At 40.0% G+C, this 25,772-nt stretch overlaps 1 protein-coding gene across 1 annotated transcript; it reads left to right on the top strand.

Moving 5' to 3' along the window:
* The first annotated feature begins 1,525 nt into the window (after positions 1–1,525).
* On the top strand, positions 1,526–25,772 carry LOC136362586 (cytosolic phospholipase A2 epsilon-like). The gene is made up of 20 exons (XM_066321257.1): positions 1,526–1,552; positions 3,440–3,512; positions 11,003–11,139; positions 11,440–11,571; positions 11,920–11,960; positions 12,719–12,761; positions 13,344–13,407; positions 14,667–14,827; positions 15,037–15,129; positions 15,753–15,790; positions 16,458–16,614; positions 17,067–17,203; positions 17,649–17,871; positions 19,036–19,150; positions 19,854–19,991; positions 20,780–20,887; positions 22,005–22,196; positions 22,672–22,838; positions 24,253–24,436; positions 25,262–25,772. Exons 1-20 carry the CDS (start codon positions 1,526–1,528, stop codon positions 25,498–25,500), a joined length of 2,469 nt encoding a protein of 822 aa, XP_066177354.1. The 3' UTR covers positions 25,501–25,772.

Here is a 25,772-nt window from a genome sequence, read left to right as displayed (position 1 = left end):
CTTCTCTTTGTGTCCTGATGGCTGACATGAAACCTGCCTTTCCCTTTCTGAGAGCTCCTACTACTTCCAAGCTCTTCAGTTTCCCCAGTATTTCAGTAGTGTCCTTTTGAAACAGAATACCAATAGTGATTGTTTTATATATACATATATATATTTAATGGCAAGATATTCAAGGTGACTGATAAAATATGCAGGCTTGTAACTGAGCTTTTGCCATCTCTCTAGGAATATTTTCCTTTTGAGTTACCCTCCTTTGATCACTGCTTCATGTGATCTGTTAGTCAGCCATCCCTAATGTGTTCAGTTTGTCTGAGTGACATTTGTTGGATCTAGTTCTTAGGTTAGAATGTCTTAAAGTGCCAAATATTTTAGGAAATTAAAATTATGTCATTGAAGTTACCTAATTCAATGGGTTCTCAATTCGTTGTAAAGTGAAATGAGATTATTTTGAAATTGCTCTATTAATTTTATAATAGCAGGGATGATTTTAAAAAGACAAAACTGAAACCCAAACTCCCTTTTTTTTTTTTTACTTCTTGTGTACTAATTTTGTGTACTCCCTTAATGAGGCAGAGGCCACCTCAGATGCTGTGTAGTATTGTGTGCAGTGAAGTCTTGTAAATGTGAAGACATAGAGTATGTGAGTATGTGAGGAGTAATTAAGATTGATTTTAACATTAATTTCATCCTCCCAAATATGTCCTCTTAGAGGTTGCTCACTGAAGCATCTTAATTCAGATGGACAAAATAAGAAATGTTTTGAGAAAGTGAGTGAGCTTTTAAAGCATTTTCTTTACAAGAGAAACTCTCTCACAGGTTCAACAAGTGACTTGGGAATTGTTTCATGCAACATTTGTCACTGCAATATCTGTTTGGCTGAAAGACAATATACTGCCTGAATAGAACCAAATGGAAGGTGAGATGGGGATGGCAAAATTTCTTTCAGATATGTCTTTAAGCAAAGAACATGGACTTCCTAAAACAAATGAAAGCTATAGAAAGGCTTTTGTATGCACATTGGTCTTTTTGGATGCCTTTGTCAAAGAAGTCCTGGGCAGCCAGGTGGTCCCTGGATGCTGCCAGTCACCTCCCCACAAGGGACTGCAGTTTGACAGCTCACCTATGGGCAAGAGCATTGTCACCTCCTCAAAAAGTGATGAGGAGGCTTAAAAGTGTAAAGCATTTGTTCATTCAGTGCCTATAATCTTGAAGGGAAGATCACTTTTCAGTCTTCATTTCCCTGTAGCTGCAAGTGCAGAGACCATCTTTCTGCAGTGCCAGAGCCATGTGCTCTGGTGCAGGTGCGCAGCCTGCACTCGGCTCTCGGGCAGAGAGGAGGAGGAAGAGGAGGAGGAGCTGGGGATTGCCCAAGTGGTGGCGGGGTGAGGCTGCGCTGAGTCAGGCACTCATACACCTGCCTGCCGGCTCCTGGCCGCTTAAAGCACAAGGAGCTGCCTGCCTGAGACTCCTTCACACACATCCACCACCACTTTCCACACCTGGCTCAGACGGGGAGAAGACCACGATGGGGCTGTTCTACAGCAAGAGCCAGGTAAGAAGAGGAAAGAGGAGGCTCTGCAACGAGCAGAGCAGGCTGCCCTTGGGGGCAGAGGAGACCTGCTCTAGGAGGGGATGTTTCCCCTCTTGTATCTTCAGCTCTGAGAATTATTCTGAGCACCGAGGTTGAGAGCAAAGACGGATTTCTTTCTTACTGAGTTTTGTGGCTACTTTGTGTTTTGGCCTTCAGGAATGCAAAAAAGTTTAATGATGTAGTAATTTACTATTTTGAAAATTCCTAGTTAATTAAAAAAAAAGACACCTTTTTGCTTCCACCCAACTGGGCTAGGCAAAACAACACACTGAGGGAAAATAAGGAGTTATCACTAATGTCAATGAATGCATACAGAAAGAAAGGAAGTTAATATTATGTGAGATGTTGCATAAAGCTCCCAAAAATTGAGGAGATTTTGGGCATGAGGGAATGAATGGTAATGTATTGTTTTATACTGATCTGTGTATTTGCTGCAGTGTGATACTCCTTGCTCTGTAGGTAGTGCGCATGGACTGTCTCTTATATGTGTTCATTGCATCTCTACTCAGTTTTGCTCTTTCCTCTTTGTTTTTGGTGTGGTTTTTTGGGGTTGGTTTTTCTATTGTTGGCAGGATTTCTGGTGGGGTTTTGTTGTAGTTGTTGTTTGGTAGGGCTTTTTTTGTTGGTTGATTGGTTTGGATTTTTTTTCCAATTTAGAGCATTAAGTGTGTAATTTTTCCTCCTTTTATTTCTTTAAGAAGAATAATTATCTAGGGAAAAAAGTACCTCCACTTCAGTCCCTACATATTAATTACCATATTTGCATGATCCTTGCTTAAGATGAGAGGATAACAAAATCAAAGCTGTTTCCTCACAGGTTTGTTAAATGTTCTTTGGTAACCCCTTTTAGATTTAGGTAGTTTCCCAAAATCATAAAAAGGCTTTGGTTAGAGGGAACTTTTAAAATCATCTAGCTCCATCCCCAGGGGCAGGGATATTGCCCACTATTCCAGGTTGCTCAAGGCCACATCCAGCCTGGCTTTGAACACTTCTAGGATGGAGCATCCACAACTCCTCTGGGCAACGTGTTCCAGTGCCTCAGCACCCTCTGAGTGAAGACTTTCTCTTCTAAAATCTGATCTAAATCTCTTCTTTTTTAGTTTAAAAGCATTCCCTCTCATCCTATAACTAGCTGTGTAAAAAGTCACTCTCCCTCCTGTTTATAAGCCCTCTTTAAGTACTGGAAAGCTACAAATATTTCTTTTGATACATTTCTCAGAGTTTTGCTTAAAGAAAGATGGAGTGAGCTGAATTATTTACAGAGAAGTAATTACAGAGTTGTACCTTTCACTCATTCCTCCTGAGAAGTTTGTGATAGATCTCTGAAAGACCCTTTTCCAGGTCCTCATTTTTTAAAAGCCAGAACTGCTCTATATCAGAGATAAGAATGTAATTATATAGTTATAAATCAACTGATGAGCAGCATCATTACACCATGATATCGTTACTAATTCCTGCCCTGCTAGATTGTTTGCTGTTTGTTGTGAAATATAATGGATATATATGACATCCTGTGATTTTTCTCAGACAAAAATGTGTGTCAGCTGTATTAAATAACACGGCAAGGTTCTCTGTCAAACCTTTCTATGAGATTGGATTGTAAGAGTCAGATACCTCAAACTGAAGGTTACCACAAGTGTCCTCAGAATAGAAAACTGAGGACATCAGAGGTCTGGCACACCTGGCTACAAACCTTCTCGGTAAAAGTCAATGCACAAGGAGGAATCTCAATTTAGAAATGTTTTTGTTGGTTGGAACTGAAACACTTAATTCAATTCCGTCTCTGACTATGCTTCTGTTCTTCCTTTTTGCATTCTCATCCCATGTATTTTGTGTGCTGTTCAACAGACAGAACCGTCTCCATGCAACTTGCTCACTGTAAAAATCATACAGATGAAAAATGCCAGGAAAGCAGACTTGTGTGAGTATCTTTGCTATACCCCTTATGCTTGTAAAACTGCTCTGAATATATCAAGTGTCACAAACACTACAGACTGTATTTACAAGGAAAGAGATAGAAGATGTGTGATCCTGGTATGCTGAAATGAGGTGACATGGTCAGAAGACATTGTTTTTCCTTATATCTTTGTCAATATAAGATTGAAGTCCAGCCCCCGGTTGTAATGCAGAACATATATGCACAGATTGCATATAATATTTCACATCTGAATCTGCAAATGAATATTCTTTTATTCACTGGAAAGATTGCAACAAGAACTTAACTTGTTCCTTCTTACAGTAATGTCCACTCTGTGTAACCCTGGGCCCATCAAAGAATATTTGGTGTGAGCTCAGGGCTGCACACTTGGCACCTCTTATGGATTATCAAATTTCATTCAGCAATAGGCATGGCTTACAGTTAGCTTTTTCTATTCTTAAATACTTTTACAAACTGTCCAGGAATTATAGTCATGCAAATATTTATTAATGATCCATAAATATCTGAACTACAAAACATTAGAAATAACGGCTTAAATGACAACCACCTCCTTCTATATGAGAAGATGGCTGATTGTCTTGCATACGTGAATTTATACTCACAGAAAGGTCGGAATGCGGAAAGTTTCTACATGAGCAGGACCAAGCTAAAGTTGTTCACTTAGAAAGATGTATGACGAGATATTTTTGTGCCTTTCCAACGTTATTTGCTTCAAGTTGTGCAACAGTTTGTCTAGAGACCAAAGTATGTAAAGAAGAGTTTCTCACTCTGGTTTTTAGTGAAGAGCAGTAAGATGCTTTGTTGTCGATGAATGTATGGAGAAGAAGAATCCATATGATCTTTCTCGCTGGACTGCTTCTACAGCATGGAAAGCATATTTGAAGCTCAGTTATAGTCTGAAGACAAATCCCTTCCTACAGCTAAAGCCTATTTGAATGTACAAACATGCACACTGAACTGAAAAGAGAAGTGTGGAAAAATTGCAATCTTTAGATAGCTCCCTAGATAATGATGTTCTATTAAAACGTCTGCATGAAAATGAGCTTACCAAACTTCTTCTGGACCTTTTTCTCATCTAGATCAATGCTTTTCATTTTCATCTTTAAGTTGGCTTTTTCTGAATGGGGTTTACTATGTTTCAATGCTGTCCTATTCAATACTAGAAAGTTTCCACGGCATGGGACAGGTAATGAAGTGCTCAGCCTTTTCTGCTTCTTGGCCCAAGCCATGTCCCACCAGTGCATACAGCTTTCTAAAGGAGCAGTTTCTGTGACAGAGGGGAAAAAATTTTGCCCAAAATTCCCAGGACAAACACTTGCAAGAGATGAATGATTTACTTGTTGTGGAAGTCATCACGTAGGAAAAGAAAATCATGCAGTTCAGGGAGCACTGCCTTGCTTATGTTTAAATGTTAAATCTAGTTTTGACTGGTAGCTGCTTATTTCCAGTAACGTTTAATTGACTGAGTGTGAAATTCATCGGCTGTATTTATCAGAAAGATTTGTTTTTAAACTGTTTGAGCACATATTTTTCCATGCAGCAAGATTCATAGAAGTCACAGATTTCAATGACAGCTCTTTAGCATATAAAATAAGCCTAAAGTTTAAATGAATATCTAAAGTTTAAATGAATTAATTTAACCTCTGCTTAACTTTTCTGACAGTGTAAAAGCTAGTACAAATTGTATATTCATAATTTTATAGGACTTCCACTGAAAAGCAGCAAAATGGGAGCCTTGAGATAAAAAATGCAAACAAAATTTTGCTGGTTTGTGTAAAACCAGGGGAGAATTGAGCTGATTCAGTCATCTTTACAGTTTCCTAGAGGTTAACTTGACACAGGCTTACAAACTCAGAGGCACATGTCCTCCATCACCAGCAAAGTAGATTTCTGTGTAGGGCCATTTTCCTAACACTGAATTTTTTTCTCGTTCTTCCTTTTCTCAGTCCTGTTTTTATTACTTTCCCTTTTTTTGCAAACTTTTATAGATAGAAAAAGTGGTCAAGTGTCACCTCTTTTTCATTCACCTTACCAATTTCTGACATTTTGGCTTCTTCTATCTCTTGGTAATTGTGCCTAATCTTGCACTACTGTTTCTGTAATTTTCAGATGACTTTAATGCTCGTCTAGTGCTTAAAAGGTCTCCCAACCTGGTGAGGCAGGTTAACTTTATTATTGGTCTATCTGCTCCATTTTCCAGGTAATAGACATGGGAAAATTAATCCATAACAAGAGATTCTCAAAACCTCACTAACATCTCTTATGGAATAGGTAGTAAAATACCTTTGATAGGACTTCAGTGCATTAGAGAGTATTTTTAACCAAGACAATTGAAAGAGTTTCATTCTGCTTTTTAAACCCAAATCTTTTTAATGCACTTTCCCACTGATCCCTCAGTGTGTAGTTTATGACACTAATTTCCACTTGTGTATTAATGCATACCTGATATCATTGATAACACATTAATTTAGTGCCTTGTTTGTGTTCTTCACATTCCCTTTCTCACTGAACACACCCACATGCCCATCAGGCTCCTTGGGCTTCTTGATATCCCTGGACCTGTGATTGCTTGCCAGTTCCCAGATTTGGGTGTGTCCTCCACAAGCATCCTGATTCCCTAATGGGGTAAGACTTGGAAGTGCATCAATCCAACCCACCCTTAAAAACAGAGCTTTGTCTGGTGAGACTTTTCAAATTTCAAGATTAACTGTTCACCTTAGGCAACCACCATACCCTTGGAACAAGCAAAAGGACGTGGCTTTCTAGAGCATGTGGTTCAGCTTGGGAATTCTCCACGAGAGGAGATCATGAATGCCAAAGTTTATGCAGGTTGCAGGCAGAGTCTGGACAAGTTCATAGAAGAAAAAAAAAATCCAGTTAAAGTAGGCTCAGGAAGTCTCTGTATCTTAAATTGTGAGGGCTAAGAGAGTATAAAATGATGATTTCCCTCTTATGCACTCCCTAGACACTCAGCTGTAAATGTGATGCATAATGTCCATTCTTGATAAGACCAAAGGTCTTTCCCCCAAAAAATGGGCAAAGGGACTAAAAACCGAGATGCCGCAGAGAAATTGACTCTTTGAGTGGAATTAAAAAATGTAAAAGCAAGGAAACAGAGTGTTAACAATGGGAAAGTAGGCTACTGCATGGGGATACTAAGTTCAGCAATTTTAAACCATCATTCTCTGCTTTCTGAAAATGCTCAGGACTCTTAAGCGGACATTGAATGTGGGCCCTTGTCTCAATGGGCCCTGTATAGAGTTAAAAATATTCTTCATAATTTTCTTAGTAAGAAAATGATATTTTTTAAGCTTTTACAGACTTTTAGTTTTACTTTTGGAAACTTCAGGTTTTTTATATAAGACAAATTTGGGTACTATATTTTATAAAATGATTAAGTATGTTTTATATTTTTAACAAAACTTTTTTTTTACAGAATTTCAGTACCAATTCTTTTTTTTTTTTTTTTTTTACAGAATTGCAGTAGCAATTCTGCCACATATGAGATCAATTCATGTGAAAGCTCCTTGAGATCCAGGAAAAATATAGTTCGTTAAATACATTATTGTTTGAGGAACTGTGTTTCTCCACAATACTTACTGAAGGAACATGCAGACTTCCTTTGGTGTTCTGTTCTTGCACCATTGTTATTGTTTCATTGTTATTTATTACTTACTTCACCATTTAAGCAGTTGCAACTATACACCAGCAGCCTATTGTTCTAGGTGCTGCACTAAATATGTTTATAAAATCAGAGGATGTGGACTGATAAAGACAAACAAGGAAGGCTGTTTAGCAACATCTCAACAAAAGAGTGTTCTAAGGAACGATGTAAGTGAGATTACATAGATACAGTTTTAGGGATAGTTGTAGGATGCTCCACCCAGAGTGAAAAGCAGGGTGGGAGAAACTGTGAAAGCTTTTTCTTGAAGTTTACTATTAGAAGATGAATACTGAATACTCCCAGTGGACAGGAACTGATCTCCTTGGACAGAACAAATTCTGATAGTCTGCCTGTAGATTGCCTTCTGGAAAGCCACTGAAGTAGCCCACATTCTTATTTAAAAAATAATATTAAAGTTTCAATGACATAAATTATCTAATATTTTGCCCTCTAGAAGAGAGTGATGCTGACTTGTCCCCTTAGCAAGATACCTACTCAGCTATGAAGTGGGGGAAAAAGAAGAAAAATGCTCCTCTCAGCTGGTGTTGATAGCTTATATTTTGTGACTTGGCTGGAGTGCAGGGAGCCCAGGAAAAGGAGATGCTCTGGGCAAACAGTGTTTGAGACCACGTTCTTGGTTTAGTCCTTTCAGCACAAAAACCCCCCAAACTATACCATAAGAATCATTAAAAAATCTACCTCCCAGAAACAGGGAGAAGCTAAATGCACTCCATGAGGAGAAGAATGTTTGAGGCCTCTGCCCAGATTACGGGCAGGCTGAAGCTTGCAGCTGTTAACATCAAAAAAGGATATGGAATTAAAATGTCTGGTTGAGCCCTTGCTTGAATTTGAGCTTTCTATCAGGCACAAGAGATTTCAGCTTGAGCCAGATGAGTGGGCGTCCCACTGTTTGGGATGCAGCATGGGGCTGTGGCTATGGTGTTTTTTAGCATGGGTCATGTTGTTGTAATGCTTCCTAATGGTAAAGCGCAATTAAGATCCAGTCCTGCCTGCTATTATCCTGGAAGATAATTAGACACTTTGTGTAATAACTGGATGAGGAGACCATGGTTTCATAAATAGCTGCTGCCACACCTGCTTTTGGCCGGATATTGCCCCACAGGAATACTATGGCTGCCATCCTAAGCATGTTTGACAGCTGTCAATGTGTCATGCTGGAGGGGAGGGACCCAACAGGTCACTGGTGTCATGCTGTGCTGCGTGTATCCTGTGGGAGCCGAGTTGCTGTAGTTAGGCATTGGTTAGGCTTACCACACCAGGGTGATGGGGCTTTGCTCACACGTGGCTGGCAGAAAATGTGCATGTGCAAAGGCAGAGATACTGCAGTGAGACCCACCAGGCAGGGCACAGGGTAGGCTGTGGAGTGCCATTTCTCACACACCCACTTCTGCCTGGAGGTTGTTAGGCAGAACACTAGCCTGAGGTATCAGAGATGTGTGAAAAAGGTTCCTGGAGGTTGTAAATGCCTCCCTCTTAACACCTGGAAAATAATTTACAAACAAGAGGTAACTAGGTTTCAGAGGACACCTCTGAAGCACAAAGGGCATCACCAAACACCTTTTGCAGATGGGAAGAGGGAAGCACGCTTGTTTAGTGGCTGTCAGACCTCTCCCAGAGAAAGTCAGAGATCTCAATGAGAAGTCAGGGCTCTGCTGCCTGACAGGTAGTTATTTCTGGTGGATGATACAGTGCAGTAGCAGACAGTGACCACTTACAGACAAAAAATAATTGATGGAGTTTCAAAATAATGCTATGTTCTTTGCAACAGATGAAGTCAGAGCATGTATTGCTGATTGGGTAATGTCAATGAAATAAACTTTGGTTCACCCACAGACTTATCCACTTGGATCCTCTTGATCCTTCTCCTAGTGGTGACAAGAGCGAACAGCAATCTGTGCTAATATCTGTCTGGACTTCCCAAGAGGCAAAAAAGGTTTTTTGTAGGGACATTTCTTGCATGCACATAGAACTTTGGGAGCTATTAGAATTGTTAGAAGCTCAGATGATTTCTATGTGTTTTGATTTTTTTGAAATAATGTATCTTAATATATATGATTACTTTATCAGTCAAAGTTACTCTTCTTTCATTCAGAGTTGCTCAGAAAAGATGGCTTAAGCCTCAGAGAAGCTGTGGGCAGGTGAAAGGCTGATTTTATTAATTCTTGAGTTACACCTGGGGAGTCAATAATGGGCCAAGTCAATTATTTTGTGTTTCCCAAAGACAAGTCTGCCAGTAAAACTGTGTGACAAGACTTAGACGCATTCAGATGCTGTTCAGATAAAGGTGTGTCTGCTATGCAATGGCAGGAATGCTTGAGTACACGGCAATACAAAAAGAGGAAATACAATTCTACTAATGGGATTGGCATTTATGGCAATGCTCCCCATGCTATCTTTGGCAGTTGTGTACATTGTTATTCCTAACTAAGAGATCATGTTCTGTAGGGTGACCATCTCTGCCTTTTGAGTGTGGGTCCACATGATTGTTAATCTAATGATTCATACTTGCTTTTTTTATTTTCTAATAATGATGACAAATGTATTTGCCAGTAGATTATTCTGACCTCAGAATGAAAGTGCTTGTTGATGATGCAAGCCCTGCAGACTGCTGCTAACTGCTCCTTCCTACTAAAAGCTCCTACAATGGAGTTCAGGTGGGAAGCCACACTTTACAACTGGCCACTTCAGCTGAGAAAGGATAATCAAAACACTAAATCAGCCCTCTCTACATCTGGAAACATGAGAATTAATAGGTGAACTTTATGACCTGAACACACCTCAAATGGAAACAGCAGAGCATTGCAATTTTTTGCAAAGAAGCAACGTCAGCTTGCTCTGTGCTGGGAAACACAGACAAGCTTCCACCTGTACGTGAAGTGTTGCAAATACCTTTGCCACTCTGGTTAAGGCACAGAGATACAGTGAAAGTAGTGACATTAAGCAATACCTTTTTCCACACAGCTTTATTGCTGAAAACTCTGCCCCAGTACAGCTGCTTCTCAAAGCAAATGTTATCTATCAAACTGTCCAACATTTCAATGCTTTTTTTGTAATCTTCACAGAAGATTAAATTCAATAATTTCATCTCCACAGGTGAATAATCTTCTTTATTTTTTTCTTCATATTTTTTTAAGAACTCTGTTGTTGAGTGTTTCCCTTTTTAACTTACATAAGGGAAGAAAGTAGACTGAAATCAGGTGCCTAGGTAGATGTTCCTTCTGTGACAGGAATTTGGCTTCATGGGAGCCTTGAATGCAACAAGTTCTTGCCTCGTCTGCATTGGCAGCCAGAGGTCCTAGAGGAAAGAAAGGATGCTCAGAAGGTAGACAAGATAGAACTTACAGCCAGAGCTACTCAAGACATATTTCATGCATGTTCACGCTTACCTGTGGAAGGCCAGAGTGTAGGAGCTGGGCTCTGTCCATGTGCAGCCCCTGTCACAACTGCTAATGCTGCTAATATCTACACGGCCAGCCCTGTGAGGCCACTGTGTGTATGTGCCCCTGTGTTTATGGATGGCTCTTCAGCAACATAGCTGCCTATTTTGAATGTTGGTTTTTTTTCCCCAGGACTTAAAAACAAAGTAGTTCTCTAGAAGAGCACAATGATAGGCTTTCACAATAGTAAAGCTAGATGGTTGTCTAGCAGGAACTTGATGGTATCTTAGCTAGAGCCAGGCCTGAATTCTGTGTATTGCCTTGTGTACAGAGCTTAGAAATGCCCACCTTACAGGGGACTAGATTGTTTCATTGCTCCATTGCTTTTCTGCTTTCCCTGTCTCCAACAGTAAGTCAATCTGATTGCTATGTGAGCCTGAGCCTGCCAACAGCTTCAGTGCAGCATTTCCGCACCAAAACTGTCCAGAACAGCAAGAACCCAACATGGAATGAGACCTTCCACTTCACAATCCAGAGCCAGGTTAAGGTAAGAATGCAGACACCTCCAACAGCAATTCTCACCAGATAGCAAGCATTCCATACAGTCCTTCAACTCTGCAGGTCTTTCTGAGATCCCTTGTGAAGTACTCACACACTCCTACTGTACTTACTTACAGTCTTATCAAACCATCAGAATCTATCTGCCTGCATAGTTGATAGATCACACAGAGACCAACTGCAATATTTCTACTTTTTCGTTCTTTCCCAAGGTTCTTCAACTAAAATGAAATATCTGTAGCATGTTATATTTGTTAAAACTTTTATACTTGTTTATTTTTTTCCTCAGAACATTCTGGAGCTAAAAGTTTGTGATGAGGACAAAATAACTCAAGATGACCATCTCCTCACTGTTTTCTTTGATGTCTCCAAAATCCAGCTTGGAGAAAACATTCAGCTAAGTTTCCAGCTGAATCCACAGGTATGGATAAAATTCACGGACGAAGCAAAGCGGGTGTGATCAGGTTAGAATATGCTTGTGTGGAGAGCACACCAAGAGGGTGCAGGGGGGACCAGCCACCAAGAGGCCCTGCAGTATGCATTCCACTTGTCCTGCAAGGCCTACAGCAGGAGTCTGCTAAATTAATGGATAAAATGCTAGAAGAATATGATACTAGAAGTATAACAGATACAATATAAAGGAAATTAGGTCTATGGCATGTGCAACAACAAAAGGTGGCCACTGGCTTATGGAGGACATAGATTCCTGTAGGATATCTCCCTTCACAGGAGACAAAGCTGTGATGATTGCCTTAATTTTCTTTTGCAGGGAAAAGAGGAGTTGGAGGTTGAATTCACAATGGAGAGCAGGTGTGTAAGATGAAATAGCTGGAGGCCTAAGATAGAAACACAAGGTTACTGCTACAAATCAGTTCACACTTGCAGCCCCCTATCACTGCCAACATCTGAATAAAACAGAAGGTAACTTTAGGTAGAGTGTTTAATGTAAAAGGAGTGCATGATGGTGCATGGTATGCATGCATTTGCACTGGGCATCCAGACACATGGACAAGCAAGCACAGGTGCTGGTGGGAGCATGGAGATATCCCTGATGGCAGCTGCCCTCCAAGCTGAAAGGCACATTCTGCATAGGAGGAAGATTTGAGTTTCCTCTCTTGTTCCTTACCGTGGGATTCTAGATGTCTGCTCTGTCATAAGAAATTCCTGGTAATTTTTTCCCCTTTTCTTATGGCATGTTGGACAAATTCATCAGCTTTTTAGCTCTGGTTCCACAAGTTTGAACAGAACTATTTTGGGCAATAATGTGATTATGCCATCCCTGTGCAAATTGTCTTCAGTGTGTCAGAAAATGATCCTGTCTGATACAGTGAGGGACTCCTCTGTTTGGTGGATTTCCACAAATGTTGTCAGGTTCACACTAACCTGTGAGAGGCAAACTGGACTAAATATGCATGTGGAATTTCTGGTTTTATTTATCTGTGCTGCCTGTTCAAAGATGGACTTTTAAAGTTAAGGATAATGAAATAATGTTTAAAAAAGAGTCAATAAAAAGAGAAAATTAGGAATATGCTGGCTTTGAATTGATTGTTTTTCATTTTGTCTTTCAGTCCAGATCCTCCTGAAAACATTGTTACTAATGGAGTTCTAGTGGTAATTTTTATTTCATAATTCTTTCCCCTTCTGTATAGAAATGCTTGTTGCAAAACTGGTGTTAAATGGCTGTTACCAGGCCATTGTGGTGGCATTGATCAAGGCCAATAGACACAGCCTAAAGCTGGTGCTGGCATTGACTTCCCCGTCTGGTCCCAGCTTGTAACTTGTGCAGGGAGAGGTTGAAGTGGTGAAGACTGTGAGCTGCTGTCAGCACTTGCCTCTGCCTAAACTGAGCTGGGCTCAGGGGTATGACATCTCTCCCTCTGCCCAGGATGAGCTGGGCACCCTGTTTGGAGAGCCTTCTCCTGTGACTGATCCTCCCCCAGGCCTTTGCAGGGCCAATCCTGCAGGCTGAGCAAGCAGATCCCTTCTCTTCCCTCATCTCTATGCATTCTGTTATTTTCTATGAGGAAGTCCAATCCCATCCCCCTAGACCTGGTTGTGGGGTTACAGGCTGGCACCACTTCTCCTCTAAGGTGTATGCCCAGGACCCTATGGACATGTGTCCAGTGGACTGGATGAGGTTGAGCTCTGCTGACAGTGAATGCTTTCGTCTCTTGCTTCTGTTGTCTCTTACAGTCCCGTGAGGTTTCCTGTTTGGATGTGCAGGTGAACGACGGGAGGCTGAGGAAGGACACTATGGGTGAGCCTTTCACCGACTTATGCAGCAAATCAGGTTGCCACTTAGTGGCAGAAGCACTCAGTGTTTTACTGAGCATGCTGGTTTTAAAATTATTTAGGATGCAAGACAAAATCCTACTGATACCAGTAGCCTGTGGAGGTGGTTGTAGCTGATCAAAACCACAGATTTTTCCTGAATGTGGTGAGATCCTAAACTGAAGCTAACTCCTGCTGTTTCTGGATTCTATGACAAAGTAATGGGCAGAATGTGAATTGGCCTCTTTTACCATCTGAATTCATATAATTTCTTTAGGTATAACAATATAAGATATGCCACTGGGTGAAACACAAGACACAGTATAGCAACAACGACATTTGTTGCACACCTAAAGCAGTGTATCACTGCCATGTCAAGCCCATACATGTGGAAGGGAACTGTGTGCCACCCATGCAATTTTTAAAGTTGGGACATGTTCTGACATCTCATGATGACCCAAATCCAGCACACAGCTTAAGCACCTAGATGATCCAGCTGAGTTCAGAGAAAAAGTTTGCTAGATGTGACTGAAAATGCTTAAGCAATTCTTTTGAAGGGTGACTATATACCTAGGAGTGTGTAGTTTTACAGAATATATTTCACCTTGAACTTTGTAAGTTGATATCTTTCTACATAAAGACCATTTTAAATTACTTCATCGTACCATATCTGACTCCTTCTGCATTAAAGGAAAAAACCCACCAGACACTATTTTGTAAGTGCTAGAAATATTTCAAAAGAAATATTATAGGTTGAAGGAAAGAGAAACATGATAAAAGGACTGAGATTTAACTGATACCAAAGAGAACTGTAGTCTGATAGAAAAACCTGTATTTCTCCCAAAAGTCCAAAATTTTCAAAGTATCTCAGCAATAAGACAGTATGTAATACTCAAACGTTATTCTGGTGTAATAACAAAGTATTTTGCACATTTCAGACTTTCAGAAGAGAGTGTCCCCCCAAATACTTATTGTCTGTGAATCATTACCTAAGGAACAGAGCCATAGTCTCTGCTATCACCTGTATATCTGAGCGCAGTTGTGTTATAGCAACTGTCACTATATGGCACGTTCTGTACACCATCCCTAAAAATGAAACCCTCAGATAAATCAGTCTATTTATTCTTCCTATAATCTGGGTATCAAAGTGATGGCCTTGCTTCAGGAAAACACATATTACATAACTCTGCAAACAAATTATGCACATTTTTTTGAAGAGCTTAAGTTTGAACACCTTTACTTCAGAGAGAAAGTTTGCACTAAGTGTGGACGGGTCGTATGAAGGAACCCAGACGCACACGCTGAGCTCCTGCCTGTGTCCGACGTCCCCGGCCAGGTTCCACTACATCAAGTACAACCAGTCAGCACTCACTGTGGCTCTGCCGCGGCGCAGACGGCTCAGCAGGGTACGTGAGCACCACTAACCTGCAGCTCTTTCACTGGGAACCTCTGAGACCTGAGTGTGTGAGCTGGGAATTGGTTAGTGCATGGATGTGAGACAGGGGAGGTTGCTTTAACCTTTTTCTCTCTCTCTCTCTCTCTCTTTTTTTTTTTTTTTTTTTTTTTTTTTTAGAATAGCTAACTTGTTTATTTTTTGTCTTGCCCTTTTTTCCAGTCTATATCAAGTCAAAATGAAAGCAATATGAATGAATCTGTGACTCTGCCTCTGAACTCGCTTCCTATACAGGAGAAAATTGCAATAGGAGAGGTGAGAACAAGTCTTTCTTAGCAGAAAACAGCCCAACACACATTCAGTTTGGTGGATAATTAGTCTTGGAGCTCAGTGATTCAGTTCCTGTCAGACACGAAGCATGCTATGGTGTAAGGTGTGAATGACAGACCCCCTGCAACTATGCAGTAGTTACTTTTTCTTTTGGATCCAGTCATGTCCTGTGGAATCCTGTTTAAACTAACTTCCTCAGGGCATGTCTAATATGTTAATCAACACAGCAGACATGCTAACAGTAATGGATATGACAATTGGGACTTATATTTGCAAAGGGAATGCCTGAAGTAGAAGATAAAATGGAGATCCCCCGTATGTGTATGGTTCACATGTCCAGCTTTCAACAACCTTCCCAAATAATGAATGTTAGACTATGAGAAGCTGAGGGGCCCTAAGCCCACCTAACTTGGGTGAAGGGCAAACTTTTATTCAACCCAGATTGTGCGGGAACTTGTAAAGGTCTCTCACAGTCCAGACCATTGCTGGTCAGATTCTCCAGCCACATTGCTGAATTCAAAGATGATGAAACTTAGGCCCTAGATGGAGTCGGGGAGGAAGGAGTAACGACCTGAGCATGCTTACACTGTTTGTATTGCGATTTTCAGGACAGGACAATTGACTTGTACACAAAGGCAAATGAATGGTAAGTGAGTCTCCAGCAAGACCTGATTCTGTAACTGAGAGACATCTGCTCCTACACAAGGCTCATTTGAAATCATCAGGGGTCAATGCAAACTCAGATGGGAGCAGATGTGTGAGTTCATTATTGGGTTAGGCTTTTATTTGTGAGGTTTTCCTTTTTAATTGATGGCAAATTAAATCATGGGTCCCCTGTCCTCCAGATTTCCAAGCACTAGTGCATCTCAGCAATAGGTCTTGATTTGTGTGCACTATTATGCCCACAGACGGAGAGAGCAGCTCCACAAAGAAATCATATTTCTGAATTATACAAAGTAACTTCAAACATGGTAGTTGTTTCTCTAATCTCACAGCTTCAGTGCCTGTTGACAGTGGTTATCTAGTTACAGGATGCATGGCAGCATGAATGAAACTTGAAAAAATTAATTATGTGAGCAAATACAATCAAAAGTCTGCAGTAGATGCCTTAGTGGACAGTGTGTCATGATTTGCTCTGCCTTCCTATTTGCATTCGCATTTTCAGCTACAGCAATTAGCAGAGGCCTGTCTGTGGTGTTGTTTCTCATTTATTAGATTAAACTGTCCACAAACTGGTCTGTAAATACACACAAGCACAGCTAAAGTTGTCCATGGTGACTAATAGTATAACAATACCTGTGCCCTGGTCTCAGGACTCAGGGTCTGTGTTTCAGACCAAGGAACCTTGATGCTCGCCTGGGGTTTGACCTCTGCACAGATGAACAGAATTTCCTGCAAAACCGAAGGAAGGTAGTTGCTGCCGCACTAAAGGAAGTTCTTCATCTGGAGGAAGATCTGCAAGAGCATGAGGTAACAGTTAAGGGCACTTTTTGGGAATTTTTCTCTCCCCTTTCCCTCAAGCCTGGAGATGAAGGATGACTTTTTTACATCGTTTATGTCATTCAATTGTTAACATCAGCTCATCCTCCAGGGCACTTTGCCACCAGCGGGATCTCAGCTGGAGAGTTCAACTGTCTGTTTAGATAAGCAAAATATCTCTGCATACCAGAGAATTATTCAAAGGCATTTCAGACCAATAATTTGGTCTGTGTTTCATAAAAATCCTCCATAAAGTGCCAAGACCTAGTATATTCCACAGGGGATGTACAGTACAGAGAAATGTTGCTTTATCTCTTAATTTATGTGTTTTATTTCACTAGGGTCTGGATGCTGCTTTTGCATTTCTGTAATCTTCTGACACAATTTGTGCCTTAATGCCACTCTTTCATCTATGCTTTCTGCTCTTTTTCTGTGTCCAACAGGTGCCTATAGTGGCTGTGACCACAGCAGGGTGCGGCATAAGAGCACTCACTGGCATGTATGGCAGCATTTTGGGTCTCCAAAAGCTGCGTGTTCTGGATTGTGTTTCATACATCAGTGGTTCGTCTGGCACAACATGGTGAGGAGTCATTTTGATACTGTTGTCTGGATCTTGCTTTGTTCTGTCTTGGTTTCAGAAAGGGTAAATCCATCTTTGGGCTATGAGTGCCAAGGTCACCTATGAAATAATTATTGTGCATCATGACCTATCCCTAACCAAAAGAAGAGATTTTTACTGGAAGTATTAGCATCCTAAATCCTATGAAAAAATGATCTTTTATTGTTATTTACTGTTTGACAGAAACAGCATTGACAGCTGATGTAGCTGCTTGTGTTGCATCTCAGATTAAGTGATTTTTGACTGATTGCCTTTAGACTTGCATTTCTGCTCAAGTAAGCTCAAAAAGAAGAGTAACTAGAAGATAAAATGATACACACTCAAAACTCTACCAAGTTTATTCTCTGAGTTTCAAAAGCATCTTTTTTCATTTCTCCCTGCATTCCATCATGTTTCCTGTCTGCAGGACAATGACAAAGCTATATGAAGATGCTGATTGGTCACGTAAGGATCTTGGAGAAGTAATTGTTGAAGCCCGGAAGCAAGCAGCCAAGTGCAAGATGGGGGCTTTTTGCTTGAAAAGTCTAAGAAATTATTACAGAGAGCTGAGCCAAAGGACCCAAGCAGGACACAAAACATCTTTTATTGATCTGTGGGGGCTCATGATTGAAGCCATGTTAAATGATGGGGTAATGTCTATATGTCTTTCTTCTCATAAAATTGTTGACTTAATATTTACAACCATTGCAAGAAACTAGAGCCCTAGGAAGAGACACTTGGTCAGTAACACTGTATTTGGTGCATACGCAGAGCACTTATTTGCATTTAATAACTTTGAGACACAGTATATGTCTACACTGCAGCCTGGAGTGGGATTGAGTGTAGCAGAAATACTCAGACTAAATAAGCAGAATGCTGATTAACACTACAGCTGTGCAACAAATTTTTAAGGTTCTTAGGTGTTTTTTACAGCCCTATGCTTTTATCTCTCCACTGCTATAATATTTGCACAGCTGCACTCTGAACTTGAATGTACTGCAGATGTACTGGTTATGTCCAGCAGTTTGTGACTCAGTGATAAGACAGTATATCAATCCAGAGCTGGTGAGATTCATTAGCTACAGTGGGTGCCTTTCAGCTGCTTTGAATTTGACCTCTCATGGTCTTCAATTTCTAATCTATTGTAATGACACAAGCAAAAACTTTCCAAACTTCCTCCAGTCTCATGATAGCTGGAAAAAAAAAAAGCTATTTTATTTCAAAATTCTTTAAACACGGTTTACTTTTTGTCTAGATGAAACAGATAAAATTAAATTTAATTTCATTTCATATTTCACACAGTGTTTCCAGCCTCAGTGCTACATAGCAAAATTTGCTAGCATGTAATTTGGATGAAGTATACTCAAAATCTCCATTTCCTGTAAAAGTTGCTAGTATTGGACAGCTCAAGGACTTTTCCTCTGTGGATGTTAGCTTTCAATATAGTACTTAAAAAAAGAAATCTTCATGAGAAGGGTCATCAACATGCTGCCTTAAATAACTCCTGCCATTAACAGATGAAGTATATGATAACAGTTGAAGTACCTGGCTATGCCATATGTTCTGTCTTACATTTAGCCATACAAAGCTAGAACAGAATGTGAAATGAATAACTGCTGTCATTATATACTGAAAGCTGAACATGGCTGGTTATCTTAACAAAACTTGTTCCTGCTTTCTTGTCCTCAGTTATTCAATGCATGGAAGTAAATTTAGGAGCAAATTCAGGAAAATTATGTCTTAGTCTTTATAAGCTGATGTTTTTAAGGAACTGATTATAAGCTAACACTTTGGTTGGTTTTTTTTAAATCCAGAAAAGCCACCACAGACTTTCTGATCAACGTCAGGCAGTGAACCAAGGTCAGAACCCACTGCCCATCTACCTTGCCCTTAATGTCAAGGACAAAGTCGCCACCAAAGATTTCAGAGGTAATATTTCAGTTGTGAAAAAGAGCTATGTTTTTACCAAAGGCGATACTCTGTGGGGGTACAGTAAATAATGGTTTATTTACTTAAATTATTTATTTATTTAAATTCTCACTCTAATCTCAGAGAAGCAGTGTTCAGAAATGTAAAGAGTAACTAGGCAGACACATGATATACATCAAGAGTTCAGTATATTTTAAGATCTCTTGGCATGTGATTGTGTATTTTCAGGTATTAATTTCAGAGTAATAACGCAATATAATTCTGTGACAAAGTCTCAGAAATTTTATTAATTCTTCAAGAAAGTGATTTGCTAGAGCTTTAAGTTTGCTTTATTTATGTTCTAGTCTGTGACAGGAGTTGGAACTATATGATATTTAAAATCTTTTCCAATCCAAATAATTCTACTACTCTGTTTTTCATAGCTGGCTAAAGGTGCTAGAAGTCAATGTGAGTTCTAGTCTACCTTCCATGAGAAAACTTCGTAGTCATTATATAAAAAGAAGAATTTAAATTTTCCCCAGCCCTGCCACAGTTCTTTCACAAACCAGTGACAGTGTGATAGAAGGTTCAGCAGTGGCTGCTGGCAGGGTTTGTCAGGACATATGCTAAACCAGTTTTCTTGTGAGACCCAGTGTCTGAGAGGCTTATTCCAAGCCCGGACTGTTTTCTACAATGGAGCTAACCTTGGTGCATGTGTTGGCAGAGTGGGTGGAGTTCACGCCATACGAGGTGGGCTTCCTGAAATATGGAGCCTTCATTCGTGCAGAGGATTTTGGCAGCGAGTTCTTCATGGGTCGCTTGATGAAGAAACTCCCTGAGTCACGAATCTGCTTCATGCAAGGTAACTCACCAACCTGGGGGAGTGACAAGATTTTAATAGAAACATTAATGATTCAGGAATTCATCCTCAGAAACCTCTTGTTGGCATGAGGCAAGAGAGGTACTGGGTCAGTCAGCTGACAGGCTCCCCAGGGAAGTGGTCGTAGCACCAAGCCTGCCTCAGCTCAAAAAGGGTTTGGACACTGTTCTCAGGCACAGGGTGTGAATCTTGGGGTTGTCCTGGGCTGGGCCAGGAGTTGGGCTTCATGATCGTTGTAGATCCCTTCCAACTCAGGATGTTCTATGTTTCCTGAGACTCATTCAACTGCCCTTGCCAGCAAAAGTGGTTTTATCATTTGGTCTAAGATAAAAATAAACTAAAATGACAAAGAAGTTGTCATGTACCTTTGTAAGTGCTTTTGAGGCATCATCATTTCCTGTAGCTTGCAAAAACTTTTCAAAGTTGGAAATCTATGATACTTTCTGGAAGCAAAATAAAAAGTTGAAAAGAAATCAGTGGGGTGAGAGAAAGGAGAATCAGAGGAGCTGGCTGAAAATATTTCTTCATCAAAGGAAAAATCAAATGAAAATAGGAACATAAAAACTGAATATAAAATTTAAAAATATCCAGGTAAAACATGGTGAGAGGGAAAAGACTTGGAAATTTTTTCTGAAGTAATTTTGCCTAAATATGCCTTTGGAATTTACCACTGAAACAGATATCTGAACTTATGCAAAAATTGGATAGAAATATGAAAAAGAACTTTTATTTATGTCTGCATTGCTTTTTATACCTCTCCCACTTTCTAGGAATGTGGAGTAGTATCTTCTCCAAAAATCTCTTGGATGCCTGGCATGCAGCTGACAATTCAGAAGACTTCTGGCACAGGTGGACCCAAGACAAAGTGACTGAAATAGGTAAACCAAAACACCTTCCTTCAGACCCCTCTGATAGGGTAACTGCACTCACATTTCCCTTTTTTGAGCTTTTCTGTCATCTTGTTTTTCTCAGTCCTTGGGGACGGGACATACCAGAAAAATGGAGTTATTTGATTTTACTGAATAGCCAGTGCTTTACTTAAATAGTGAGATTGTGACAGGATGAGAGGCACCATCAGACAGGCCTTGATATATAGGAGATAGGGATGGACGCATAAGATGATCCCTAAAGTGTTCTTTTAAAAAGGCTGGGAAAGAAATACTTCTGTCAAGGCCTCATGCCATGGATTTGTTAGCCAGAAAGGGGCTTGATTGTTTCTGTTTCAATATCTCCTTGCCCTGCACAGCACACCCCTCCCTCAAAATCTGGCTAAACTGAAAGACTTTAGTAGATGTCAAAAAAGATCAATGTGGTGGGGCTCTTACACCAGCTGAGAGAAGTAGCTCCATACTGAAAGACCATTCCTTGGAAATACTCATGAGCATCTTCATGACAAAATTCAAGCAAAGCCAGTCATCAGACTTGGGTCACATTTCTGTGGGCTATGTTTTCATAAAAAAGCCCACTCCAGAGTCTTATGTTTGTTTGAGTTTATATAAATAATTTGCAACTTTTTTGAATTCAGGTGTCCACAACTGAACCAAATAGAACAAGTGTTTAAAAAAGTAAAAAATATTTAGTCGGATAGTAAAATGCTAAAAGTTTTCTATGCTTTTCAAAATAAGCTCTAAATTTAGTATTTAAACTACATGGAATCTGAAAGCAATAATCCCTTAAAATGTAATAATAAAATTATTTCCTGTTTGTTTGTTTGTAAAAGTGAATTACCTCAGTGTGTACGAAAATCATACTGTTTTATGAGAAAAACATTTTAGTCATGTGTAACTAACCAGAGTTTAGAAAACACAAGTAAGTTAATACTTTTGTCATGAAATTAACTGGAACTCACAGCACATCATAGGGAAAATAATGCAATGCTGAGGTGTGAACACACGATTACAGAAGACCTATTGACCCTTTCTCCTCTTTGTGTCTTGCCTCTTCTTAATTATGGTTGTAATTCAATTTCATGCCATTTACGCTGTGTATCTCTAGAGGAACAACCAGACCTGCCTGAGAAGCCGTATGAGATGGCTACGTGTGTTTTCACTCCTACGAGCGGCCTCTCCACGACGCTCCGGGACATCCTGACGGATCGCCCTGCCGTCTCCAAGTACCACAACTTCCTAAGGGGCTTCCAGATGCACAATGAGTACATTCAGCATGAGCATTTCACAAAATGGAAAGGTCTGGATGGCGCTCCTGCCTACATGTCTCACTGGGGCAGGCACAGGGGCTGGGAATTAGCAAGGGACGTTTGCATGTCCTGAAGAGAACTGAATGGGTTTTGTGGTTACCTGTTAGTGCTCGCTGAGAGGAGGGAGAATGAAGGAACTCCTCACACCTTTCACTTTCACTAACACAAATGTTCAATTATTTACTTGTTCAGTTCTCAAAGTCCTCGCAGGAATAAAAACTGCTAGGATGGGGCTCTGCATATAAGGCAACATCTTTGTAGGTTTTGGTGCAGTTAATGAGTTTAGAAACACAGCAAAATGTGAGTGGAGAGGCTGAAGGAGCTTTAGGATTGCTGCATGCTACCTACCCTAATGCAAAGGGAAAAAAATCCTGGATGGGAGGGGAGCACACCTTCTTTTTGCCTTCTAACTTGACAGATGTGTTTCTGCAGTTTGCTAATAGCTCCTAATCTTCCACTCTTTAGACACTTTGCTAGACAGCTCTCCCAATGACCTGAGGGGCAACTCGGAACACCTGGAGCTGGTGGATGCAGCTTTCTTCTTTGAAACCAGTTACCCACCCCTTATGAGACCAGAGAGGAAAGTGGATGTCATCATACACTTAAACTACACAGGTGGATCACAAACATTGGTGAGAAGTCTCAAAACTGATTTTCTTTCACAACAGCTTTTGCTTTGCTTTCCACTACTTTCAAACAGGTGTCTGTAAAACATGGAACTTGGTGGAATTTAGTAACATGCTGTTTTCAAACCTTAGAGAAGAATGTAAATTTCTAGAGAGGAAAACAGGTGTATTTTTCTCAAACTACTTTTGAAATATCCTTAAGTTCTTCACCAGTGAAATACAGACAGGCGAAGTGAAGTTAAGGAAATCTAGCTGAAATGTCTATTATAGTCTTACATATAATATTTAATAGCACAAATATAATTGGGAAACTTTTGTGATTCAAGTGCTGAATTCATTTTACATTTTGCTTAGAAATGTATGGGGTTATTTGTTTATTTATTTATGTTGATTTTCTAGCAAGAACAGCCTAGTGGGTAATGGGTTTCTTCATCTTTATCTCTTCTAATAAATACATTTTTTTTTCCTCTCTAAATAGTCAACTTGAAGCAAGATATGAAATGTATTTACTGATCTTGTAGAAATCTAATTTGGTTAAAATGGTCACATACATTTTGAAAGCAGTATTTACCACATAAATAGACAGGTTTAGACTTCAAGTTATAGAACAGACTTTTAACTGTAAACCTGTCCCTGAGGGACACCCCCAAACCCACATAGTTCAGTGGTTAAGGTTCTGTCAGTTTTTCAAGGGGAAGGCACTTCAGTGGTGGAGCTACCCATGAAAAATACTTATCTTTGTACTGCAGTAGAAATGATAATATCTTCAACTGTATTTCTTTCTTGTATTCTGAAATCTTTTGGAAATATTTAATTCAAAATGAGGTGGTACTTTTTTATTAGATAATTTAACAAAGCTGGTCATCACAAATGGACTTTCTGATGAATGTTTCTAGTGCTATATTTTGAGGTCTAAAATATGTTATTTGAAAATCTCATGTTATTTCTAAAATTAAAAATTATAGATATGGGTAGGTTGGTCTTAAAACCTCGCTAAAGTTTACTGAGATCAACTCACAAGTTATCCTGCTCTATAAACAGATAATGGGGCTAGGAATCCTACTGTCTTAGACTGCAAATTTAGGGTTTTTAGAACCACATCTTTTTCTGACTTAGGTCTCCTTTAATTAACATGATTTGAATTTATCTGTTCTGTTTCTACATCATATTCTCATTTTAGAAGCATGCCTTAGTACATGTTTAAACTCTCTTTGCCATCTTGATATTAGGTGTTTTCTGGGAAGACTCTTTCCAAATGACTCCTCAGGCAGCTGAGAAGCAGTCCTTGGGGCTGCAGGCGTCCACATTATTTCTGGATGTCTGGCTCTCTGTTTCATGCAACTTTGCATGAACTACTGGGCTTTGGCAGCAGTCTGATCTTTGCTTTTTTTCTGTTTCTTGTGCTGCTGCTGTTCACCAGCCCCTGGAGCAGGCTTGCAAATACTTTGCAGAGCAGGAAATTCCATTTCCCTGCATTGGACTGACGGATGATGAGAAGAACCTCAAAGAGTGCTACATGTTTGATGGTGCAGACACTCCAGGAGCTCCTCTGTTGCTTTATTTTCCATTAGTGAATGACACTTTTCAAAGATATGTAGCACCTGGTAAGTTAACAGTACCCAGGTAACTTTACTGATTCAAGGAACATTCTCACTCCCTGGGTGTTTTTTCCTCAACCCAATAAAACCACACTTGTTTGCTTGTTCATACGAGTAAATAGACTGCAAAATGGGATGATTCAAACTGTTTGCAACATCTGGTGAAGTCTTGTGCATGATTTTGTCTTGGTGCAATTAAGGGAATAGAAAAAATGTGTTCGCCAATTAAAGGAATGGAAACTAATCTCTTCTTGTAATTTCTAAGAGTTTAGTTTAGTATGTAGAACGAAGTATATTTTTCAAATTATGTGTGCTTTTATGGGACTCAGATCTAGATGAGAATCACAGTATAGAATGGTTCTGTGGAGAGCCTCTGTGCCTTCTATCTAGGCCCTTTAATATCCTGGTTGAATATGCTGGAATATCAAAGCAATAGTACATAAAGTGTCCTTCTGGATTAGTATTTGAGATGGAGACTATGTTTTTAGGATGATTTCCTAGCCAAATAATATCCTGCTTCCTCCTGTCCTGTATATCTCCATTCCTTTTAGTTTGTGTGGTACCAAAGAACCCGCCTGGTAAGCCTTGAGCAGCGGTGACCACACAAAATGATGTGCCGTGAGCTGGCCAGTAGATGGTGCTGACTGCAACGGAAATGACATTCAATGACTTATATTCCAATAGGCTTTGGTCAGAAAGAGATTTCTCAGAAATCGTAGCACTTCTCTTCATAATAATTGCATCTATTATCTCTCCAAGTTATTATTGACCTATTAAAGTATGGTATTTGCATGCGACTATACAAACACATTCCTTTTTGTCCCTTGACAGGCATGTCACGTACTGCTGCTGAAATGGAACAGGGCAAGGTTGACATCTCCAGTTTCTCCTCTCCATACTCAACCAGGGAGGTCTCACTGAAAGCAGAAGATTTCAACAAACTTCTGAAGCTGACTAATTACAACATAATGAACAACGAGAACATGATTCTGCAGGCCTTGCGCATGGCTGTGGCACGGAAGAAACAAGCCCTGAGCCAGCCAGTATCACAGGCACAGCCCTCTGCTTGAACAGCATTTTCCTGTCCCTTACTAAGCATTTACCAAGACAGCATATATGTGATAAATACTTCACCATTCTTTACAGAGGCTATGTCTTTCTAAGTACCCTTCTCAGTCTTATCCAGAACTGTGGCATTAAGCTCAGCAGTTTCTGTTGTTAATACAATCTCACCGTGATGTTCAAAAGATGAAGATTCAGTTGTATGTGATAGGGAAATAGCATTAGCTCTCCTTGTCTGAAATCTCTGATGCTCTTGGTGGCTAGTTGCTAATACTTTTTA

This window comes from Sylvia atricapilla, chromosome 6 (genome assembly GCF_009819655.1).
Source record: "Sylvia atricapilla isolate bSylAtr1 chromosome 6, bSylAtr1.pri, whole genome shotgun sequence".
Taxonomy (NCBI): domain Eukaryota; kingdom Metazoa; phylum Chordata; class Aves; order Passeriformes; family Sylviidae; genus Sylvia; species Sylvia atricapilla.
This window is presented reverse-complemented; position numbering and strand designations above follow the sequence as displayed.

What these genes read in the sequence shown, in the direction of transcription:
- LOC136362586 (XM_066321257.1), top strand. Translation starts at nt 1,526, where the DNA reads ATGGGGCTGTTCTACAGCAAGAGCCAG. An exon ending in TTACTAATGGAGTTCTAGTG is followed by an intron (nt 12,762 to 13,343) that starts GTAATTTTTATT and finishes TGTCTCTTACAG; the next exon opens with TCCCGTGAGGTTTCCTGTTT. An exon ending in CGCCACCAAAGATTTCAGAG is followed by an intron (nt 19,151 to 19,853) that starts GTAATATTTCAG and finishes ATGTGTTGGCAG; the next exon opens with AGTGGGTGGAGTTCACGCCA.